Here is an 18,023-nt window from a genome sequence, read left to right on the forward strand (position 1 = left end):
CCCGTTCCCCAGCAGCCGGCCCCAGCGCGGAAGCCGAGTGCGGCGCGCTAGGTGTGATGGAATACGACCCTGCCGATCTCCCTGAGGGAGTCTCCCCTGCTGATATCCGGCTGTGCAGGGATCATCCGCTGGGGCGATTTGCGGATCCCGGTGTAGCGGGCGGTGGGGTGTTGCGGCGGCTGTTTTCGGGCTGGGTTTTTTGACCGTTGTCTGTGCCTAGGATGAGGCTGTGATGTTCGTGAGTGTGCTGAGATTGAGAGGGGGAAAGCATTGGGGCTGCATTGGTATGTTGTTTATCACCAAAGGTGATTCTTGGGAGGGGGCTGTGTGTTTGTGCAACGGGTTCATCTCTGATTTCATTGCGGGTTCTTGCTGATGTTATCGGGAAGGGTGAATGGGTGGTGGATGGAGGTTGATAGAAAGCCTGAATTTATTCTTGTGGAACCTCGACCCGCTCTCTTCTTCTCGTGTTTATGATCATAACAAATCGGCTTCCATCGCCAGTCACGATGCTTTCAGTGGTGGTCTTCGTAGTAGCCGCGCGGGCATGGGCACGGGTAGCTTGTAGGAGGTTGGCGAAGCGCGGCCATGCGCCTAGGACATCTCTTCCGATGGGTACTGGTGGATCTGTTCGAGCTCGTGAAAGCCAGTGGACTGAATCCGATGAGGAGCTGGAGGTTGCAAGGGAGTTATTGGGAAAGGGAGACCCAGAGGATGCTGTTGCGGCAGTGTTGCTGTAATAGAACACCGCTTCTTCATTACCATCAAGCCTTTCTGCTGTTATGTACTACAACCGACCTGTCCACGATAGTATGTCGCCTGGATAGCTTCTTATCAACTAGTAAACCCAGCACCGCTTCAACCTCTGCTAACAAGTCAGACTGAATGTGAGCGTCTTTTCTCTGATCCAATTGAGAGCCTGGAAATAGTTTTCTTACTGGAAGAACGACCAGCACCACCGAGGGAGCGGTGGAGGGGGATAAATCCCCAGCCCGAGAAGAGGCTTACCAATGCAACTTGGGTGGCCGTCATATCTGGTCGAGAGATATCTGCTTCGTGGTTTATATCGTCCGAACCCTTTATCGATACTCTCAGGCATCAGCTATTCTACATCAGCCATCCCGCGACAGGTTACAAAGAGTCAAGCCCATAGTCTCCTTCCTCGTCATTCAACAGCTTCAGCGACAAACCACACGACTCAACACGGATTTCCACTGCTACTACCACCGCGCCATACACCATCCCGTTATCGTTCACGCGAATCGGAGCCCAGACGTATCCCGATGGACCATCGCTCCAGCGAGCCACGAATACTGTGCACTGTCAAGCTCATACTTCTCCAAATCACATCCAAAAGAGACGACGCTCAAGCCACTCACCAAGCAGCCCGTCGTGTCCCAAAGCGGAACGCTGTGACCAATCATGAGAGGAGCATCGAGCGACTTCCGAAGGCCTCCGATCTGCGCACCGAGACTGGCTAGAGGCGATGTGTATTGACAATCCGTCGCGTTGAATAAGGGCAAGACTGCCACATTGATTGTCTGAAACCGGCTGATTATTGGAGGCTCGCGGTTTACGGCTCGGCCCGCCCACCGTGTGCCATAAATGCGACAACATTCGCTCATTGTTGGTTGTATAGAAGATCCACTCGAGTGTTCAAGGCCTGAGCCCTCCCATTCAGATTCCTTCCTCTATATCGCATCCAACCTCTCGAAGATCACCTCCATCATAGAGTATGATGTCATCCCGTTAGACCAGCCAAAGTAAGTTGATCGAGTCTAAAATGAAGGACGACAGTATCCAGGACTAAGTTAGATCTTTCTGGTATCGGGAATAGCGAAGAAATGTAGGACGGAAACCGAAGAAGAGGAAAAGCCGGCGAGTGTAGGATATCATCTTGCTGCTTGTGCGCACCGGGCGTCGACCATCGATACTCGAACGGCACGGAGACATCAAGGACCGCTCCTATCAGCACTTGATCATCAGAGGATTAGCTTTATACCATGAGCATTCGCGACGAGCTTGGCCAGAGGTCCACATAGAAGTTGGAGATGTCGAGCGACAATGCTGCAGGACCGGGCTTCGTGTGCGGAGAAAGAGCACGAGCAGGCTGTCGGATTGAACCCTGGTGTAGGCAGTTTTAGTGGTTATATCGGATGCTGTGGCAGCAGGCTCCTTTGTCTTCTGCGCTCAGGACTGGGCTGGAGATGGACGTGTCTGCTGGATAGCCAGTGCCTTTGATCGTTCGTGAATGGGCGTGTTGCATTCGAGAGGTGGCTCAACGAACAAGACCTTGGTCTAGTTGGTGTGGGTAGGAGAACAAGGACCTGGAGAAAGATGATTCATTTCAGAGCGGAGGCTCCATTCTGATCAGTCACGCCTATTGCCTGACACAAAAGAGCATTGCGGACAGCTTAGGTACGTAGTAGGTAGAAGCAAAACGATCCGCCCCATTGCTCTCCGCAGGTTTCCCTCGACCTCTGCTTACCCCTTCCTCCTTCCCTTTCTTCCCTCATGGGTAGTTGAAGGTCAATTCCCCCCTCCACGATAGCTGCATTGGTGTTACTGGGAGCTTGAGTAAATTTGAGAAGATTCCTGCCGGTCACTAGCGTAACTGTACGGCCCTGAGGAAGCCCGCCCCGAAACTCTTCCACCCTTCGCATCTCCATACAGCATTCTCCTTCAACTATATCCTTCTTCTCTCTCTCTCTTTCCCCATTCTATCAGCTCGTCGTTCAGATTACATTTACGCTCTACCTGCCTCAACGTCCCATTTGGAGAACGGATGTCAATAAAAATGATTTTGTTAAGCTAGAGTAAACACTAAAGAATAAAAAACTAAAGTATACAAAAGAAAAAGAAAAGAAAAAGAAAAAAAAGAAAAGAAAAAGAAAAGAAAAAGAAAAGAAAAAGAAAAGAAAAAGAAAAGAAAAAGAAAAAGAAAAGAAAACAAGAAAAAAAACCCCCCAAAACCAAACCAAAACCAAGACCAAGACCCAGACCAAAAAAGAAATAAAATAAAATAAAAGAACAAAACCAAAACAAACTACATCAAGACGAACGAAGGTCGTCTTTCTTCAAGCCGAAGAGGGTCCGCTCCGCCCCGGACCCTCTTCGGCTTGAAGGGGCTGTCGATGTTGCTGTCCCAGGACAGCTCGGTGAGCCGATGGCTCCAGTTACTCGAGCATTGTCTGCTCGAGGAGTCGTACTCCGACGGAATGTCGAAGGCGATGGGCCGGTGGGCGGGCCTGGCGTTGTTCTGGAGGGGGGAATCCCCCCTCCAACCCACCCAACTGATATCAATCCCAGCCGCTGCGTACCGGGCTTTGGGATCACACTCGCTGTCCGTCTCGTAGTCTTGTAGCCGCGGAGGAGATGAGATCTCGCTCTCATTCTCATCGATGTACTTGTTGATTTGGCCCATATGTTCGTCGTCCGACCAATCTTCGTGATAGCGCTCGCGACCGTGGTTCCATGATGTGAAAGAGTAAAGCGAAATCTTGCGTTTGCCCGGTTCTACTCCAGTGATTCTATCGATCTCGGCGAGAGACCGGTGTGTCAATTTGCCGCTTGTTGGGGCTGGAGTCTTAGCTGCCGCCGCTTCTTTATTGTTGTGCTTAATCGACGGCTTTTTCGCATCAGCATCTGCTTTCCAAGTCGTGTGTTTGACGGACTCCATAACCTTCACATGACTCGACTCTGCAGATCCACTTGCCTTCTTTCCAAAAGCGCTCTCTTCGGCTGATCTCTGGGCTGGCTTCTGCAAAGCAACTTTGACATGTTTCATGACATCCGATTTACCCAAGCTCGTAGGCTTGCGAATCGGCTCCAGAGCAGCTTGAACATGCGGTTCATCCAGACATGCAGACTCATCCACTGATTCAACTTTAACAGGCTCCACGACATCCACGCCATCCGAACCTGCAGGCTTGACGACCGACTTCATCAGATCGAGCACAACTGGAACAGGCACCAAGAGATCATCATCGCCCAAAATCGCGGCTTCGCACACCAGCTTCATTAGATCGACAGCGACTTTGACATGCTCCTTGACATGTTTCTTGGCATTTCCCTTGACAGTTTCCTTGACAGGGGGAACCAAACTTGCAGGCTCACATACTGACTCAACCTTGACAGGCTTCACGACATGCACAGGATCCAAACCTGCAGCCTTATGGATCGACTCCAGCAGATCGATCACAACCTGAATAGGTTTCAAGAGATCCAAGTCGCCCGAACTCGCAAGTTCACAAACCTGTTCCATCAAATGAACAGCGACTTCGAGATTTTTCATGACAGGGGGATCACCCAAGCTTTCAGACTGGAGGACTGACTCCATCAACGCAACTGCGGCTTGGACATGTTCAACAACTGCGATGTGTCCGGTAACTCCGACATGCTCGTCCATTCCGATATGTTCAACGACTTCGACATGCTCATTCGATTCGATATGTTCAACAACTGCGATGTGTTCGGCAACCTCGACAGGTCTATAGATTCGTCAGCTTCAACATGCTCACCCGTTTCGATATGCTTGATAACTTCGATATGCTCACACGCTTCAATGTGTTCGGCAACTTCGATGTGTTTGACTCCAACAGGCTCAACCGCTTCAATGTTTTCGATGGCTTTGATATGCGCATCCTCTCCGATATGCTCAACCGCTTTAATGTTTTCGATGGCTTTAATATGCTCAACCACTTCGGTACGATAACCAGACACTTTCGAGTGTTCCCAAACGCCGAACTTCTTCTCGACGTTATCGACCTTTTTGTTGACCTTGACTTCGACCTCGCTGATCATCTTGTCGAGCTTCTTGTCGACCTTATCTTGAATCTTCTCGATCTTCTTGACCTTGTCTTCGACCTTGTTGATCTTCTTGTTGATCATTTCGTCGATCTTTTTCGAACTTCTTGTCGACATTGTCTTTAATCACCTTGTTGACCTCGTCTTTGATTATCTCATGGACCTTGTCTTCGATCATCTTAACGATCATGTCGTCGACCTTCTTGTTGATCTTCTGCTCGACCTTGTCTTCGATCTTCTTCTCGATCATGTTGACCTTGTCTTCGATCATCTTGTCGATCATCTCGTGGACCATGTCCTTAATCTCCTTGTCGATCTTCTTGCCGACCTTCTTGTTGATGATCTTCTCGAGTTTCTTGTCGATCATTTCGTGGACCATGTCTTTGACCGTCTCATGGACCTTATCTTCGATAATCTTGCCGACCTTCTTGTCGATCATCTTGTTGATCATTTTCTCGACCATCTTCTCAACCTTCTTATCAACCTTGTTGGTCTTCACGCCAACCTTCTTGTTGACCATGCTATCAACCTCGTCAACCTTATCTTCACCTTCAACTCCATTCATAGACACAGACACAGACACAGCTCCATCCTTCGCAAGCATCATAACAGGAACCCGATAAACAGCATCAAAAACAAACCCCTTCTTCAGATTCCACAAAAGACGAGACGAGGGCACAACGCCCGACGGATCAAAAGCCGCTCCGATCACAGCAGAGGGCATAGGGAAGATATTGCCGAAAACTCTGGAATCGCCATTCAGGAGTCCCTTTCCAGCGCGAGAGCCCAAAAACCCGGCGGTGTTCATGTTGATTCCGACCATTTTGTTTTAGATTGTGGGAGGATTAGGATTAGGACGTAGGACGGAGGACGTGGACGGGGGTAGTCAATCGGTTGGTGATCGGTAGGTGCAAGCTTCAAGCGTTTTGATAGTTTGTGCAAGTGCAAGTTGTTCGTTCTTACGATGTGAGAGGTGAGATGAGATTATGCGTTGAGACGATGTTATGAGACGGGATGGAGAGAGTTAAGTGAGAGGGAGGAGAGGGAGAAGCGAGAAGAAGAGAAGAGGAGGGATCCAGTCCTGCTGGAGGTGGGTGGTCGATTTGACCCCCAGCTGGGAGGCTTTCTGAACAGACGAGGAAGGAGCTGGACGGGAGGCTCGGGCTGGCAAGTACTGTACAGGTAGGAGCCCAGCAAGTTACAACGACAGCTGCAGAAAGAGGGTATTGGGTACAATACCAATCCAATTCTCACTGAGAAGGCAGGAAGGAAAGACAGCCAGGTCAACGCTCGGTACGTACTCGAAACCACAATACCACACCTCTCCAAAGAGACGAGTAACTAAGCAGGTCGCAATGTGAATGAATCACACATGTATGGTAGAAGTAGGTGTAGTCTTAGCTCGTAGCAGGATTGAGCCCCTAGTATCAGTATATCATGAGCCGCCTTGCGATAGACACAGTCAGGGTGATTGTCATTGCCAATAGACCCTTATAAAAGTCAACATGGTCAGCCTCCTCGGATCTGAACGGCTACAACGATGGAAGAAAGAAAGTTGGCGGAAAGTCTTTTGATTGGGAATATCCAGATCGTGCTATCGCATGCTAGCTATAAGGGCTAAATACGGTATCTCAACTCAACAACAGGAAGAACATGGTCAAATCAGATGGTCCGCCCACCAACTCGAATGCATGCGTATTCAGACCCTCCAGTCAGAGGCTCAAGACAAATATGGTATCAAAGTCATAACGGCGCGAAGAGGGAGCCCCGCGCATGCTCTATCAAATTGAGGTGATGAAACCGTCGACATCTTCAAACACGCAAGGGAAAGTCAAAATGAAAGAAGTTGAACGGGGGTATAAGGTCGTAAGAAACAGGAAAAGGCCAGGGAAAAGGTAGGTAAGGAGTGAAGGTTCATGCGTGGACAGCTTGCTCGGGGGAGCTTGGTGGTAGTTTTGATGTTTGCTCATCGATAGCAGTGCTGCTGCCGGCTTTCGGTGACAGTGGCTCGTCGACGACATTCTTGGGTGTTTCTTGCGCAGCAGTGGAAAAAGAGACTTCGGATATTCTGGCGCTGGAATCGACAACCTCATCAGTCTCGCCCTTCGTTTTGTCGCGAGAGAGGGTTTCGGAAGCTTCCTTGAACTCCTCCATCTCGTCGTAGAATTGGAGACTCTCGCGAGCCCTGGGACTGGTGCTGCGCAGGGAGTGCTGGTAGCGTGGATGCAAGTTGTTTTCGGAAGTAATGGACTCAGCACCGCTGCCGACCTCCGGGTCTGTGGCTCGCGGCTCATCCGATGGGGTGGGTTTCCGCAGTTTCAAGCGCTCCTCAGGTGGCATATTCTGCCATTCGCTACCGAAGGTGACGATAGAGGCCTTCTTCCCATGTACGGTGAAGCTGGCAGACTTCCGCGACAGGCCTTCGCCTTCATGCGCCCCTTGAGTATCATCAAGCGCGGCCAAGCTGGCTGCCGAGTCACGTGATTTCTTGCTCCGGGGGTGGTTGGCGTGTACACCCGGCGCATCGCGAAGGGTGCGGTGAAGGCTGCGTCGAATTCTGCTGGTGCGGTCAATCGAGGGTCTAGCTTGCGTGTCATCATGCCTGGTTTCGGCTTCGTTGTCCTTAGAGGCAAGCGATGGCCTTCGCGAAACGTCTAGTAGGCCGGTTTCCCGAAGAATTCGTTCCTCACCCTCTTCGAAACTGTTGGGAACAGTAAGCTTAGATGCGTGGGACCCGAGGCTCGCAACATCCAGTCTGCTAGCGGCGCTGAGGACGGAGGCTTCCCGAGTAAGTCGGTTGGAACGGTCGGGAGAGCTCGACATGGCGCGTTCCTTAGCAACATCAACAGATAGACGCCGACCAGCACGGTCAGGCTGGTCATACGAAGCGAAGGATGCGGGAATGCTTGGCCTCCTCAGATCCGCTGAAGCAGGGTGTGGCGATGGTTGAGAGATGGAAGGTGGCTTCGCAGAAACTGGATGCGGGGAAGTTTCCCGCATGGGAGAGGTAACTTTGATCGTCTCGGTCTCCTCGCACGGAACCTCGACGGCATTGTTGGTGCTTGGAGCAGGAATCTGCAGCTGGAGACGTGGCTGTTCAGCCACGGGTTGGACTTCTTTCTCTTCCTCGCCCAGGTCTCGAACGAGCACCTCTCGGTAGCATCTGGTGCGCCAGATGTCCTGTCTCACCCATTTAAGCTTCGCAGCCATGCGCCCGGCCGCCATAATGACCTGCTCGCGAGCCCTGGAATGCACGGGGGTCAACACCTGTAGATGTCTCGCGTTCCGCAGCAGATCATCGAGCTGCCTCTGGCTGACGAATAACTTTTCATTGGCCTCTCGGATTTTCTGGCGCATCAACTGGGTCTGTGATGCGAGCAGGTCCTCACCCATGTCGGCTGCGGGGTTCGGGGAGGGTGGCTCTCTGTCCATCAAAGATGCAGCCGAGCCCCTGCGGCTCATGCGGTTACGCTGGGCCTCGTAATTAGTTGCAATCATTCCTTTGCTTCGAACACCGGTAGTCTTGAAAGCAGCCGCATAGTTGAGCTTTGCCAACCAATCGTTCATATCCGCTTCGGAATTCGCCAGGAAGACCTCTTCAAGAGCGTTCGACCGGACATAGACAAACGCATTCTTGTGCTTTTTGTAGCTAGAATCCAGCAAAGCGACCGCATCTTCGGTTGGCATCATACCATCAGGTTTGAAGTCAGTAAGAGGGGGTCTGAAGGTGAAAGCCCGACGGCGACCTTCCTTTTCATGAGACTCATGTTGGTGAATAAGTGATTTCACCCAGTTCACGTCCCGGAAGAAGTAGAGTTTCGAGAAGGTAAGCAAAGCGCCCCATTCTTGCCAGGGTGACCGGGCCTTCTTCTTCTTCGGGTCTTTGCGCCAGAGCAGCCCGACTTTGGCCACTTTGATGTCCACTAGACCTGGGCTGGAGTCAATCGGATTTTCCATACTCGAAGGCATGAAAGCGTCTGGGCGAGATCGGGCGGAGACGATCTGCAGAACTGCGGATTTCGAGAACGCACGATGGAGACCTTGGATGTCAGGCGGGCCTTCCGTTCCATCACAGGAATAGGTATCGTCGAGATTCATGACATCCTTCAGGCTTGGGCGAAGAGAATCAAGCTTGTTGTCCATGATCAAGGTATATGGATCCACCGGTTCTTTGCCCAAATGATCCGAGCTGGCGGTCTTGAACAGAGTTCGTCGGGGCTTAGCCAGGTGTCGCCCATTGGGATTCGTGTCCTCGATATGGATGAAGGGGGTGTAGGAGATATTCTCATAGAAACATTCAAGGATAGCTTCTGTTATGCCTTCCCCACGGGTATTCCTGACATAGTCTGGCTTCTGCATCTTGCGCTTATTGTTCTTGTTGAAGACATCGGTGTGCAGGATCAGGATCGAGAATGCGATAAAGTAAGCCTGGTCTAACAAGTGATAAAGTCAGCTTAATTCATGGTGACAAATTGATGCTAGTACCTGGATTTGCGAAGATACCAGGATTACATTCGTGGTATCGATCCGCAAAGCTCTGAAGAAATCGGTCAATCTGCTGTGTTTCTTTTGGTAACTCCACCTCCATCAATAGCTTCCGAATAGCCATGTCAATGGGGTCACCGAAGAAGGAGAAACCTCTCATGTACTTGCGCAGTGCATGTTTGTAGAACTCATCGTTTGATTGCGAAAGCACGCTGGCAATAACGCATTTCGGAATGGCACCTTCCAGGCGTTCCAGGTAGGTTGCTGGGGTATCATCCTCTTGTCGGGCCGGGTAAGACGGCATTTTCGTGGCCGGGGTCTCTGCGCCTCGAGCAGCCGGTGACCCGCTTCGCGGAAAGGGTGGCTCGGAATTCTGGCGGAGTCGCTGCGGGATGTTGAAGATGTCGCCGAAGCTTTTCCGTCCACTAGTCGAGGTCGACGTACGTCCGGAGGGAGTGAGATGAGGGGATGCCTGCGGCTCGCTGGAACGCATGTTGGCCAGGGAGTCCAAGGTCGACGAACGCGCGCGCGTGGTCAAAGGGTTTCTATTCCGAGTGGAGGGAGTTGAGTGGGCCGAGTGGGCCGAGTTGGCCGAGTCGTTCCTCAACAGGGGCGGTCGCGGAGAGGCGACACCTGCGGATCGCGAAGGAGATGGTAGCGGGGAGATATTATCCTGGTCTTGCGCGTCTGGTGTGGTTGGCTTGGGACCTGCTTGGCCATTCAAGGATCTAGGCGTGCGACCGTTCATCGACTGTGACCCGGTAGGTTTAGGGGGTAGTGGAAATAGGGGGTTGCGATTTCGCTTCAGTCGTGGCATCCGGAATCGTTTCGCGCTGGATATGGACCCCTCATTAGACGGTACGGTGCGCGCGGCCCCATGATCACCAGAACTGTGATCCGAACGAGACGACTCAGAAAACCGCACGTCAACCACCGAAGAGCGATTCGACTCATTCAGGTGATCCCGACCATTACTTCGGATCGACGTGGTTGACAGACGCCCTGGTTCCTCCCCACTGACCCGATAGATCGACCGGCTAGTATCCGCGGCTTGTGATCCTGTCGAACCCTGGGCGACATGTCGAGGCCTTCCATGGAGGCTACCTTGTTGAATCGGGAGTTCTTCCACTGAAGACTTTTTGTTATCCGGAAAGAATTTGAATTTGGCTTTTCGTTTGACCGGTTCATCGACTTCGTGGCCTGTAGGCGCAGTCGTAATAATAGTAGGAGCTAGACCAGAATGCCCGCCGCAGTTAGACACAGCGAACAGTCAATACAGGGACAAGGACGGAGGCTCACGCGGAAGTTCAGGTATGGGAGGAATATCCTTCTCTCCCTTGGCATAGGATTTGGACAACTGAGGATCCGACGCATGGCGGAGTCTCATAGAAATAAACCGGTTTATGCGCCAATTGGGGCCACTGCCTGGCAAAGGTAGAAGACCCGTATTTCTGGGCCTGGGGCCTGCGTCATCGGTGCGACTGCGCGTTCCCGTGAGACCGTGATCGCCGTGCCCTTCATTCAGCTGTTCGTCAAACTCTGGGCCGGCCAGAGACGGAGAACGAGGAGCCGACTCAGAGCGCCTTGGGTTGAGGTTGGTCGTCGAGAGCGTGGGACGTGGTATGTGCTCGCTATGGCGGGCTTGTGCGTTTGGCTCGAACAAGTAGCTCCGTCGTTTGGCCTCATTGCTATCGGAAGAACCAATCCGCAAACCCTTCCAGTGCATAGTGAGCGTGTTTCCAGCGGACGTGTCTCTAGGTGATCCTGCAGCGCAACCTGTCGAAGAGACCCATTCGAATGTGTATGAAGCTCTGTGTCACTTGCCTCACCGCGCAAACCGTACGACGTCCTATGAGATTGGGGCAGAAGGAAGTTGGCGATGGACAGTTCTAGGGACACTGTGTGAAGACGTCACTGCGGATCAGGCCGATTTGCATCGCGGTCGCGTCGGGAGGGGAATGTCAGGTCAGGCGACAGCGCAAGGACGAGGGGGAGTCGTTGGGTTGCAAGCAGCGCAGTCGTAAAAAGGGGGGAGGGGAGGGAGGGAGGAAAGGAGGCGGCAGGCAGAGTCGATCACCGAAGCAAAAATTCCCGTTTCAAAGTCAAAACCGTTGAAGCTCCCGGTTGGAGCTGTTACATCGCCAAGTGCGTGTACCCAGTGACTCAGTATGTCAAGGCTCGAGAAAAGAATTGGGGTAACGCAGCGAGCAATCGGCCAGATGAGGGGAGAGGTGTGATGGTTGTCGTCGTTGGTCGGGACTGGTGGTAAGAAAGTTTGGCAGGCAAACAGGAGGGGTAAGGAAAAGAAAGTAAACTTTTGGAGGAGGGGGAGTGTAGACGTGACAGTAGGGTAGGAAGAAGAAGAGAGAAAAAGGGAATTGACAAGGAATGATAAGAATGAGAAAAGCGACTAAGAGATGGTGTGTGTGGGGAGGGGGATCAGAAAGGCCGAGACGAAGGGGGGGAGAGAGAGAGAGAGAAAGGGTGGTTGGCGAGGTAAGGATAAGCTGGCGATGCTGACGACGGGCGGCGGAAGTGGAGGAGGAGAACGGAGGGATGGTGTTGATGGCCTGGGAGCCTGAGGAAGTGGACGCAGAGCAGGATTCCAGAAGGGTGACTAGTCTGGTTCCATTGGTTGGCTGTGCCCAAAGAGTTGCCCTCCCCAATCCCGGGCCGAGATTCACACGTGCGGGTGCATAGGTATTAGGTACAGTACAGTAGAAGGTACGGTAGCAGTACACAATCCATACTAGATAGACTAGACTAGACTAGACTAAACTAAACTAGCACTCAGCGCAGGGCTGGCTGGCTTCCCAAGTTCCTTTTTTTCAGCCCCTGTAAGAAATTCTTCCCTAGTCCCGAATTCGTCTACTATCCCCAAGTACTTACTTAGCAGGAGTGATTCAGATTCATCATAATTGTGTAGATAGTACTCCATAGTATGTCTCATACTGGATGCACGGGTGAAACTGCCCGTGGTCCCAGAATTGTTTCTATCTTTATCAATGGCCTAGCGAGCGATCCTGACAGTTCTGGCGTGCGTTATAAAGTGCTTGTCTGGGAGCCCTCCCAAATATAGAGAACGACGGGCGCAAGGATGGATCAATTCCTCTCCTAGCTAGGATGATGTTCTTGGCCCCTTTTTCTACCCCAGCAACGACCCATCTTTGGTGGACAAATCGACACACCAAATATAACTTGGTTGGTAGAGATCCTTCCCTTTTACCCTTCTCTGTGTGTTCGAACCGGTCTTCGTATTGTCGTATGTGGGATGGAAAAAAACCCGCACCCGCAGCTGGCCGAGTCAACGCAATACTATCTCACGTGACCGAGGTTCTGGCCACGTCAGGCCCCCCAACTGTCGTCATCTGTCTTTCTTCCCCCTTTGGACGCCCCCTTCGTTAACTGAGGGGGGAGAAGACCCCCTGCCCATGCCCACTAAAGTGACCCTGTTTTCTTGTTAGCTTTTGCACACTGTGAAAGCTGTAGGGAAAACTCTCTTGCCCACTCTCCCCACTCCCTTCCCCCAACATCCAGCCATGTCAAACATTAATGTGACCATTAAACTCTTGGAGACTTGTACCGGTACATTTCAATTGGGGGTTTAAAGTGCTCCATTCCGAAAAGAGATCCGAAAAACAACCGCAGGGCTATGGGGAAGTTGGGAAGGGCCTGGCCAGCCAGCCAGCCAGCCCCTGTCCCCTGCGAACCAAGGGACACCCAAAGGAACCGATCCACCACACAGAATCTCTCCTCCGCGCACATTTAGAATACATTAATTGTATGTATGCATGGGATTTAATTTGTAACCAGATCATTTATCGGTCTCCTCCGGCCTCCGCATGCAAGATGGCGTCAAACCTAGGCCTTGGCAAGCACTCGTCTCGGAGGTTTGGTTTGTCAGTCATTAGCGATACAGCCGGGGCTGTCAGGATCAATGTTCCGTGGGGGCTAGACTTAAGGAGCGGTTTGCATGCGGCGACGCTCCTAGCCTATCCTCACCGCCAAAAGTGCATTGCTACTCGTAATTGGGAGAAATGCTCTCAGAAATTGGAAATAAAGCAAAACCACGACAACTGTGCAAATACAATTATTCGCCTGCTCAGAAACATGCGCGCCCTGGGTATCTATCCCGCTACTAACGCCGTGCGAACTAACTACCTGCCCCCGGGTAACTAGTGGTTGAGATAAACAAATGCAATCAATAAAAGGACAAAGCGGAGCAACAGACTCGGCAATACACAACCACAAAGATGAGCATCGACACCGTCCAAGATACAGCCATTGAAAAATCTTGAAGCATGTTTTGATGGCAATCCTCTCCTGCCGATATATCAGGTCTTCAACTCACACAGGTTCTCTAAAACACAACGAGAACGGCTCTTCGTGGGCAACATGCAAGCCGCAACCGTCCGCAGCAACCTGCAGAGTCTGGGCGGGGAATTCATGGGGATGGCCTCCACCGCCACTCGGCTCTTCCCTCTTCTCCTTCACCGTCGGCAAGGGGCATCTGCCCTTTCGAGGTTTTTTCCTGCATTTCTCCGCACGGAGAGGGCACTGCGATGAGAAATGGGAGCCCATCACCCCGTGATAGCGGCACCAGATGGTATTGGCGTCCTCACATAGCAGCACTTCACCGGTCGCGTCTTCCGCCTCTGCCCACACTTGCGTTTTTGGCGCGGACGCAGCTTACTGCTTTGGTCATCCTCGTGTGTTCTCTCGCCGGTCAAGGATGCTAGGGCTCTGTGGGTGGACTCTGGGATCATGAAACCTGCCTGTTTGCCGAATTCAATGAGCTGGAACCTGAGATAGACGTCTGCCATGTCGACCATGGCTGTTTGTTTGAGTTCAAGGCGCCGATAGCTGTTGAGATGCTCGACCCCTTCGAGGGCGTCAAGGAAGAGGTAGAATTCGCGAATAGGCGTGAGCGGATGATGCTCCCGGAACTCTTGCACGAGACTGACCCAATTGCGGAGGAATACAATGTAGCCAGTGTCTGGGTTATATGTTGTACTTCTAAGCTTTTCCCAAAGCTCGATCTGTATCTGCACGAGGGATATCAGCGAGGCTGTCAGGAATGTAGATCGGCATTTACTTACTTGTGTGGATGTCCTCACAGCATGCTTCATCTCTTCATCCATCTCTTCATCCATCTCTTCTTCCATCTCTTCTTCCATCTCTTCTTCCATCTCTTCTTCCATCTCTTCTTCCATCTCTTCTTCCATCTCTTCTTCCATGTTCACATCTGTCTTGTTCTCCATGTTGTCATCGGTGTTTTTCTGCATAGTTTACTCCGTGAACTCGAGCTAAGTAGAGGAGCGGTGATGTTTAAAAAAACTGCGACTATCGCCTGAGACGACAAGCTGCTTTTGAAGAAACCCTTGAACTGGTGAGTCACTGGACCTTGACGACGTCCTCACGTCACACACGCAGACTTTGTCATGTAGAGGAAAATTGCTCGATAGACGAAGTCAAGTAAGGTGAATGTCGTCCTTGTAATCGACACGATACGTAAAGAGCAAATCATCTGCTTTGAGGTCTCAGCTTGTGTTAGCAACTTGATAGCAACTTGGAAGGGACCAGGCAGTAGAGCTGATTTCCCCATTCGGCTGTAGTGCGCTTTTCTATGTAGCCTTTGTGCGCGCGGGTCACAGGTCACTGACAGGGCACCATTCCATAACCGGCTAGCGCAAATTGACTTGGGGGTCTCTAGCCATATTGGGGTTAGTGGCCGAGCTGCCGCGGGCCAGTTGAACGACATTAGAGCAAGATGACGGCCGTGTACGGAGTACTAACTAATGAGAAGTTTGCTAATGGGCAGCGTAGCCTGGTCTGATTGTAGTGTTCGATACGAGAAAGGGTCTATCTCCAGTATGCTCTGTTTCAGTCATGCCTCAAAGATGGAGAGTATCTCGCCGGTAGTACTGCAGTGGGCATCTTTCGCAATGCCTTCCATCTGATAGACAAATGATATATATTCGACCTATGCGGATATCCAGATCAACCACCAGTGTGCGAACTTTATTATGAGCGGTAATGAATAACATAAGAAATCGCTCAGAAATTGGCTGCTCTATAATTATGATTTGGCTTTATAGCATCGATACTTCCCAGCACGAATTGTGTACCAGCCAAGGCACAAGGCTGCGTTTAGCGGTCTGATGCCTGAGGCAGCAAGCACAGCCGCCGTTGCCGTCATTCGCTCACCCTCGGCAACCATCTCACTATCTTTTCTCCTCGCCTCACTCACTGCGTGCATCTTTGCTATTCCCTCAATTATTCACCAGACATCCGTCTGGGGAATTGCTTGAGTCATTTCAAAAGCTTAAGCAATGTACTCAGCCTTCACTATGCGTCATATCCTGTCCATAGTCCTGCTGGTCGCATCGGTCGCCCTGGTATCCGCCGTCCCCGCAGGCTCCAGCATCACTCCACCGCCGCCGATCGAGCCCGTCCACATCCTGTCCTCTCAGCCACCAGATACCCGGAGGCCATGGATTCGATTTCGAGACTGGGTGATTGAGTCCCTCTGGAGTATCCCGAAGTCGACCAGCAGTCCATTGCGCGGACACCCTCCGCCAGCCCGGGCCCTGGCGCGTTATGGCAGCGATGTGGTTCTGCGGTTCACTCTGCGCAACGAAGAGCAAGCGGAAGCGCTCGCTCAAGCGGCCGATATCTTGTTCCTTGATGTCTGGGCATCCACCCCTCAATTCGTGGATGTCCGCTTGGCCCAGGGAGTGGTAAGCCTCTGACTCACTGAGTACTGATTGTTTGCACTGATGCTGATAACGCTTGCGGCGCCTAGATCCCCTCACTTCTCGGCCTTTTACCCCAATCCCTCCACACTGCCTACACCCCCTTGATAGACGATCTCGCAGACATGATTTACGCCTCCTACCCGAGTCGCAGACGGGTCGGGCTGGATGGACAATCGGGTCATATCCCATCCGGGCGTCAAGCAACGCAGCTCGGCGACGTCTTTTTCCACGAATACCAGCCCCTCGGCGTGATTGTGCCGTGGATGCGGTTGATGGCATCTATGTTCCCCTCCCACGCGCGGATGACCAGCGTGGGTGTATCCTACGAGGGCCGAGAAATCCCTGCATTACGACTTGGTGTCCGCAGCGATGGTGGCCAGAGCTCGACGCCTCGCAAAACCATTCTCCTCGTTGGCGGGAGCCATGCTCGCGAATGGATCAGCACCTCGACCGTGAATTACGTCGCGTATAATATGATCACCAAGTACGGTCAATCGAAGGCGGTCACCCGCCTGCTGGAGGACTTTGACTGGGTATTGGTTCCGACGCTCAATCCCGACGGATATGTCTACACGTGGGAGACGGATCGACTGTGGCGCAAGAACCGACAACAGACCAGTCTCCGGTTCTGTCCTGGACTGGATCTTGATCGCACGTGGGATTTCGAATGGGACGGCGAGCGGACCCGCTCCAATCCGTGCTCCGAGAACTATGCGGGCGACGAGCCGTTCGAGGGCGTGGAGGCACAGCAGCTGGCGCAGTGGGCTCGCAACGAAACCGAGAACAACAACGCCCAGATCGTCAGCTTTGTGGATCTGCACTCATACTCGCAGCAGATCTTGTATCCGTTTTCGTATTCGTGCTCATCCGTCCCGCCTACTTTGGAGAGTTTGGAAGAGCTCGGTCTGGGCCTGGCCAAGGTCATTCGATATACCACGCATGAGATTTATGATGTCTCGTCGGCGTGTGAAGGCACGGTCACGGCGCGGACTCCCAACGACCAACGCTTTTTCCCCATCGGTGGGTCTTCGGGCGGCAGTGCTTTGGACTGGTTCTACCACCAGCTGCACGCGACATACTCGTATCAGATTAAGCTTCGGGACCGCGGCAGCTACGGGTTTTTGCTCCCATCCGAGCACATCATCCCCACGGGCCGAGAGATCTATCATGTTGCTTTGAAGTTGGGGTCTTTCCTTCTGAAGGAGAACGCGTTTGACGTTGACTGGGAGGCTGAAATGGCGGACACCGGAGTGTACGCCTCGACGACGGACAATTCCGCGCGTGTTGACAACAACGTCCCTCCAGTAACCGAGGCGGAGATCAAAGCCCAGAACAGCGTCCCACTCGACCCTGAGGACTGGGAGGAAGTGGACTGGGAGGAAGTGGACTGGGAGGAGGAACATTCGCTCGAGTTCCGTCGGTGATGGGGATGTCGATTCTAAAAGTCAGCACCTACGATGTGATTCCTTCTCCACCTTCGATAATACCGCTCTCTCCTGATGGTTTGGCCGATAATTCTATGACTAATGATGTGTGTTTTGGCACCGGTGTATATGTTTATCTTTTGGTACAATTCATGACTGTTGATATTTGACCGATCTGACTTCGATCGGGACCTCCCACCATTGTAACTGCTCCGCTGGGCTCCTTGCAGCAATCTATTGGCTGGGTGATGAAGATCCTGTACTGTTTCGGTGCCGACTAGTCTCGACCGCACCTCGGACCTCGTAGGCTTGCCATGATAGTCTATGCTGGGGCTGATAAACTTTCCTTGTGGCCAAGGAGGCTATCGCTCCCAAGCACCCGCAATGAGAGAGTTTTAGTCAGGGTTACATGATTAGAGGGGTGCAATGGACGAATTAGTGAGGAGCATGAGTAATGGCTGAGGGTTGAAGTCAACGGCGGGCTGATAAGCGACGGGCGGATAGCTGATAAGCGGCGCTTGGCGGGCAAAGGCATTGGGTAATGCCAATC

General features: G+C 52.2%; 4 protein-coding genes across 4 annotated transcripts; 1 reads left to right on the forward strand and 3 right to left on the reverse strand.

The window, feature by feature from the left end:
* Positions 1–3,046: 3,046 nt before the first annotated feature.
* BO97DRAFT_421945 (uncharacterized protein) lies at positions 3,047–5,629 on the reverse strand (the record flags this gene model as incomplete). Its single annotated transcript, XM_025696745.1, has 3 exons — positions 3,047–4,490; positions 4,559–4,878; positions 4,937–5,629. 3 exons carry the CDS (start codon positions 5,627–5,629, stop codon positions 3,047–3,049), a joined length of 2,457 nt encoding a protein of 818 aa, XP_025554305.1.
* Positions 5,630–6,658: 1,029 nt separating this feature from the next.
* BO97DRAFT_240159 (Arf family guanine nucleotide exchange factor SYT1) lies at positions 6,659–11,239 on the reverse strand. Its single transcript, XM_025690782.1, has 3 exons — positions 10,591–11,239; positions 9,292–10,521; positions 6,659–9,239 (listed from the first exon to the last, which is right to left on the reverse strand). The coding sequence occupies exons 1-3, from the start codon at positions 11,015–11,017 to the stop codon at positions 6,721–6,723; spliced, it is 4,176 nt and encodes a 1,391-aa protein (XP_025554306.1). The 5' UTR covers positions 11,018–11,239; the 3' UTR covers positions 6,659–6,720.
* A 2,632-nt stretch (positions 11,240–13,871) lies between these two features.
* On the reverse strand, positions 13,872–14,552 carry BO97DRAFT_441176 (uncharacterized protein; the record flags this gene model as incomplete). The annotated part of the gene is made up of 2 exons (XM_025698142.1): positions 13,872–14,336; positions 14,391–14,552. The coding sequence occupies 2 exons, from the start codon at positions 14,550–14,552 to the stop codon at positions 13,872–13,874; spliced, it is 627 nt and encodes a 208-aa protein (XP_025554307.1).
* Positions 14,553–15,536: 984 nt separating this feature from the next.
* On the forward strand, positions 15,537–17,694 carry BO97DRAFT_403762 (M14 family metallopeptidase). Its single transcript, XM_025694807.1, has 2 exons — positions 15,537–16,031; positions 16,097–17,694. The coding sequence occupies exons 1-2, from the start codon at positions 15,642–15,644 to the stop codon at positions 17,471–17,473; spliced, it is 1,767 nt and encodes a 588-aa protein (XP_025554308.1). The 5' UTR covers positions 15,537–15,641; the 3' UTR covers positions 17,474–17,694.
* Positions 17,695–18,023: the final 329 nt, after the last annotated feature.

This window comes from Aspergillus homomorphus (assembly GCF_003184865.1).
Source record: "Aspergillus homomorphus CBS 101889 unplaced genomic scaffold BO97scaffold_6, whole genome shotgun sequence".
Classification (NCBI taxonomy): Eukaryota; Fungi; Ascomycota; class Eurotiomycetes; order Eurotiales; family Aspergillaceae; genus Aspergillus; species Aspergillus homomorphus.

Bases quoted from the DNA above. Each gene is read 5' to 3' on its own strand.
- BO97DRAFT_240159 (XM_025690782.1), bottom strand. From the start codon at position 11,017: ATGCACTGGAAGGGTTTGCGGATTGGTTCTTCCGATAGCAATGAGGCC. The intron at 10,522-10,590 runs GTGAGCCTCCGT...ATTCTGGTCTAG, and splicing joins TCCCATACCTGAACTTCCGC to CTCCTACTATTATTACGACT. The intron at 9,240-9,291 runs GTACTAGCATCA...ATCACTTGTTAG, and splicing joins TGGTATCTTCGCAAATCCAG to ACCAGGCTTACTTTATCGCA.
- BO97DRAFT_403762 (XM_025694807.1), top strand. From the start codon at position 15,642: ATGCGTCATATCCTGTCCATAGTCCTGCTGGTCGCATCGGTCGCCCTG. The intron at 16,032-16,096 runs GTAAGCCTCTGA...TGCGGCGCCTAG, and splicing joins TCCGCTTGGCCCAGGGAGTG to ATCCCCTCACTTCTCGGCCT.